At 38.5% G+C, this 5,637-nt stretch overlaps 1 protein-coding gene across 1 annotated transcript in view; it reads right to left on the bottom strand.

Annotated features, from left to right (window-relative positions):
* Window positions 1-5,637, bottom strand: part of HHIP (hedgehog interacting protein) — a 183,002-nt gene that overhangs the window by 83,679 nt on the left and 93,686 nt on the right. The window contains exon 8 of the mRNA XM_019521838.1: window positions 5,150-5,351. Coding sequence (XP_019377383.1) covers window positions 5,150-5,351 — 202 coding nt within the window. The remainder of the gene's footprint in view (window positions 1-5,149; window positions 5,352-5,637) is intronic.

Raw genomic sequence — 5,637 nt, 5'->3', positions numbered from 1 at the left:
GGTCCCTTCCGACCCTAGAAACTATGAAACTATGAATATTGCAGCTGTGTCATTTAGTTCTATCTATGGCTTCCAAAGACAAGCAGAAAGGACAGCCAGGTTGGAAAATGCAATGCTAGAAGAGCATATCTGCCAGCCAGGCTGCCAGTGAGGATCACTGATTTGGAGGTGTGAAGAAACAAGTTGCTTCTGGGCAGGGGTCTCTAGGGTTTGGCTTTTCTTTTCCCATGAATCTTGCATCTCTCTGTATTTGAGAATCCTCCCATAGGGTTCAGTTCATCCACCTTTGACACAAGACCATATCTTCCTGCTATGATGAAATACAAACTTAGTTTTAATGTGCTTGTGGCAACACAACACATAATTCTGAATGTATATACCAACATCCTTTATTCTGTTGTTTTTTTTTTGGAGGGGAGGACAGCTGCCAGAAGTCCACAAAGTATATAAGTGGTGCCAAACAAAGTATGTAAGTGGTGTCAAATCCACTGCTGGTGATGAAGGTACCAGCATCATAGGAGGATCATTAATCACTATCTGCAAACTCTGGGTAGATTGAGCAACTTCAAATGACTGTCAAAATACATAGCTTACCAACCACATTAGAAGAGTAGAAGCACTTTGGCATAGAACCCCGTGCACTACTGATAGCACAAGTGATTGTCAAATTCAGGGATGTCAAATTCACCTTGCATCTCTAGCAAGATCTGGACTGCAGGGCTCCTTGTCCCACCCATCGCTGGCCACATCCTGAAATTCACTGGTCCACCAGTAGCCCAGGGAACCAGACGGTGCAGTTCTGTGGGCTGAATCCAATGTAAAGGCTTTTTCACAGCCCAACTTTACAATATAACCAGTGGCTCCCTTCATTCCAGTGTATTGATTCCCCGTCTACGGATCTGAATACAAATACTGTGATAAGGGAACTAATGCTAGTCAGACTAGGACCAACCTCCATGGCTATTTGTACTGCAACATGTCCTTCTGTCTACCCATCTCAAATAGGCTTACCATGACCAACATTCCTCCTCACCAGCACAAAATGAAGAGAATGGTTAACTCATTGCAGTTTTGCCTTTATCCTTCTAGTCTGAGCTATTTTAAAAAAGCACAAGTTTAAAACCCTTTCTAATGGTGTTTCATAGACATTACATAGACATTAGGGCTGGAAGGGACCTCAGAAGATCATCAAGTCCAGCCCCCTAGTTGTTGCCTATGATTAAGTCATGTGCAGATGTATAAAAATTATGTTTTGCCAGATAAAACTTACAGCCATAAAAATTTGAAAAAAATCATAATTTGTTATTGTAGTGATTAGGGGGTATGTGGTTGTTAATGCAAATTAAACAGAAAAGTCTTAAACTGCTGTTTTCAGGGGTGTTATTATATGATCATTCTTCAAATAAAATTGTTATTGGATTAAGATGTTTTTGGGTTAAATTTGATATTTTTGACAAAATGTGAAAACTGTCTTTATATCCTTTTCAATAGACAATCTGCATATTAAATGCCAGGATAAAAATATGACCTGTGTTATCCAGGACTTGTCAGACTAGATAACTGTGTTGTCCCTTCTGGCTTTAAAAGTCTAGTAATTTGTGAAATTAATGTGAAAATAGTAAAAAAGACTTTATACCATTTCAAAAACAGTTCATCTTGAATATTCTGGGCCTGATCACATATTACTAAGATTCCAGTGACTTCATTTTATGTCTGAGTAATGCTGGTATAAGAGGAGAATCAAACTCATGGGTGCCTGTACATGACCCCAAAGGCTGCTCCAGTGTGCTGTAACTACAATTAATTGAGTCTGTTGAAGCATGGTTATTATCGTGCTTCAGCCACCCTCTGTGTCTTGTGTATCAGTGTCCCCACACTTCAAAATGGTGGCGGGAGTGGTTTAACTGAATCTCATTTGATCAGCTTTAGATAAAGCACCCCCGCTGCCATTTTGAAATGTGGGGACACTGATACATGAGATAATTCAGGCACTTTAATTAGAGCGGCTCTCAGAGCCATTTTAATTAAAGCACCCCACCCTCCACCTCCAAGGCATGTATAAAAACGCCTGTTGTTCATATGAAAAATATACACAAGTAGCTTCCATTACACTTACATTAATGGAAATGAAATATGTCTTCTGTACTGTAGAGAAAAAAAATCCTTTCTTCAGACAGATTACATACAGGTACATTGCCTTTAAAAACCCTAGCCATTCATGGGTAATAGTACCAATAATCTATGTATTAAAGTTCTATTTTGCCATCTAGCAAAATAGGCAAAGATTCTGGAGAAATACTGTACTATGCATTTAAAAATCTGTAAATAGTGTATGTAGTAGCAAGGCACAGTGGACTGGTTCAATAATTCTCACTCTTTGAATATGTAAAACTTTAAGAGATACTCTGATATTCTTGACTGTACATCATGGGCACTAGCTACTGATCCTTTGGAAAGCTGGGCCATAAAAGAGTGCTCTTATTTACTGACATCTAATTCTTAAATCACATTTCTAGATAAAAGAAAGAAGTAGCAAATGCCCTTGAAGTATGACTATGTAAACAATTATTGTATTGCCACAAGGATGTCAGCCAGCTTGGGAAGGGAGGTGGCCCACAGGATGTCATGTGTTATGGTAGACACTGTAAAATGTTTAAGAGCTTTTAAGAATAATTATTAGAGATGACTTGGCTTTATTTATTCTCTCCTACTTTTGCAGGTAACTGAAGCTTGTTAACAGAACTATGTATACGGTGATAATGAAAAAATCTTTCCATCAGAAAATTGCCAAGAATCTCTTAGCTGATTTTCAACATTGCTGAATGCTCAGTGATTCCCACAGATTTGAGTAGCAGCTGCTGGGCACTCAGTCCTTTTGAAAAATCAAGCTACTTATTGGTATGCACTCAAGAAAGTAACTTGAGATTGCTTTGTTGGAAAACCCAGCCCATTTTCCAGTGTACATCCTTTACTAATATCTAGGTCAGGAGTTGGCAACCTATGGCTTATGGGCCAGATTTCACCCACAGAGCCACTGGATCCTGCCAGTGCAGTGGAGGCTTTGGCAGTGCTTGTTGGTGATGGGGCTTTGGGGGTGCTGCACAGCACTGTGACCAGGCAGGATGGCACTTTGCCCATGCTGCACTGCAACTGGGTAGTGGAGAGAAGTGGCAGTGGGGAGAAGCTGCAGCAGTGGCTGCAGTTAGGTTCTAGCACGAGCCTGCTTTGGACCTGAGTTGGGTCATTCTGGTCTCGTGCCAGAAAATGTTGCCAACCTGTGATCTATATAATGCTCTTCGTCATGGTATTCCTAGTGCTTTATATTACATTTCACCATCACACATTTTTTTGGTGGTATGTCTCAAAATACAATGTAGTGCCATATATAGGTACCTAAGCTTGCTCAGAAGGAGTGTAATGGGGTTTGGCACTAACGTGACCATACTGCTTATAATATTGTGCCATGTAGATGCTTTGTTTGTTGTGTATTTTGTCAATTTGTTTTTTTCTTCTCCTGGAGCTCTACAGCTGAAGGTTCCTCCACAGAGAGAAATGAAATGGTTAAATGAATCACAAAATCATAGGAGTTAGGTATTTATTTTAAAGAAAGTCATATTTTGCACATACACTACTCTGTTTCAAACCAAGAATCATCCAAACTCCTCCTGAAAAGAGGTGATCTGAAACCAGGCCATTGGTGTTATATCTGAAATATAAAATGACTATTTACCATGCACTGTGCTATTTTGATTAATGTAACTCATTTCCATTGTTTTTGAAAATTATGCCAACAAGCAAGTGAAATCCTTTCATGTAAGGAGGCTGGCATGTTGTTGTAGTTGTAATGTTCCAAGAAATGTATGAGAGAGAAGGATCTTTTATTGGACCAACTGTATAGTTGGAAGAGACGTTGGACAAGTTTTGGGCATAGAGCACCCTTCTAGCTGAAGCATCCCTAAGTAAAGACACATTATGCCAAAAGTTTTTCCAATATTTCTTCCAACTACACTGTTGGTTCAGTAAAAGATATCACAAAAACCTCTTCATTTCTACCCAGGAGAACTTTTATAATCTTTTCTCCAATGCCTTATGAAGGGTGTTTGTGCCTGAAAGCTTGCAATTAAAGAAATTTTTTTGCAAAAATCTTGTTCATCTAATAAAAGGTATCATCTCTACTATGAGTCCTGATTGTCTTGCCTCTCAGACATTTACGGAGACTTTTGTGACATAAGTTGCTTCTTGACAGTAGTATACATGACAGTAAGTAAGCATTGAAACAAAATATAGACCATTCCCATATGAATATCTTGTGTAAGACTTGCAAGTCCCCTAAAAGTTTACTTACCCCATGATTTTTGTCACACCAGAAATCCTGCTTAAAAAAACTCCATCACATTCACTTTAATGGCCAACTACCAGGGGTCTACTCCAGCTCCTCTTAGAGTCACTAATAGACTTTCAGTTGACTTTAATGAGAATTGTTACAGACAGTTGTTATTTGGGCTTGCAATTGGAGATGAAATAACTTTATTAGGTACACATAGTGTACCAATCATTGGAGAGCAGCTCCCAATCTAATGGATAGTTTGTGAGACATTCTTGGATAGAATGCATGAGGAAAGGTAGCAAGGAGCCCCTTGGTTGTAGAAAAGAAAGCTCCTCCTTCTTAGGTGGAGTGGTGAGAAGTATCCCTCCTGTTTCCTTCTACCACACCGTTGGTAATAAACATTTCAAATTAGAATAATTCCTTAAATTCCTTAAATGGGACAAACTTGGCCCCATTTATATTAACAGCAAAATTCCATGCACTTCACTGGTAGGATAATCGTGCCTGAATAATATAAATGTAGAGATAACGTTGATTCTGGTGTGATATATCTTTGCATATCTTTAAGGTGGATGACAGATTAAAATTTCACTTGAGAAAAAAGAGTATTTTGTTAAGTCTCTTTCTTTGTCAGCTGAAACTCTGCCATATTTTAGAGATATTCCTATATTCCCGAAAAGTCTTTTTAAATTAAAATATTTTCCTGAAAAAACCCTGATTCCATTTACCCATGATTATTTTGAATGAAATTAAATGTGCATGGTGAGTGTGCATAATGAGATTAAACTATACAAATAGTGAGAGAGAAATAAAAATTCCAACCTTTATTCCACTTTGAACAAGCTTGTGTATGTCCAGAAAAAGTTCCTTCATTATCTCCCCCTCAGGAGTGAAAATCTTGACATATCCCTCCTTTTCAAGGATAAAGAGACGATGAGATCCATCCCCACAATGCACTGCTCCAACAGGCTGTCTCAACCCACTCACAACCTCTTGAATACAGAAGCAGTTGTGCTTGTGTTTTCTAAAGAAATTTGAAAAATAAAACAGTGAAAACTTTGTTTCATTTCTCTAATAAAATAAAGTTATCAGAACCAGTATATAATATTCCCACCCTCCATTTCAGGGCCTTCCTGCGCCTCTTAGACAGCACTTGGCGTTTTCCCTGCCCACTATTACACTATGGTGTTTTAATTGTTTAAAACAGGGCACTGAGTATTTCATGGGTACTCATGGTTTTTCTAGAGTAGTCTGGGTATAAACCAATAACCCATTTAAAACAGTCAGTGCCCTATCATCATTTTACTTGT

The sequence above is a fragment of the Gavialis gangeticus genome, unplaced genomic scaffold (assembly GCF_001723915.1).
Source record: "Gavialis gangeticus isolate Ggan-Ray unplaced genomic scaffold, GavGan_comp1, whole genome shotgun sequence".
NCBI classification, from domain to species: domain Eukaryota; kingdom Metazoa; phylum Chordata; order Crocodylia; family Gavialidae; genus Gavialis; species Gavialis gangeticus.
This window is presented reverse-complemented; position numbering and strand designations above follow the sequence as displayed.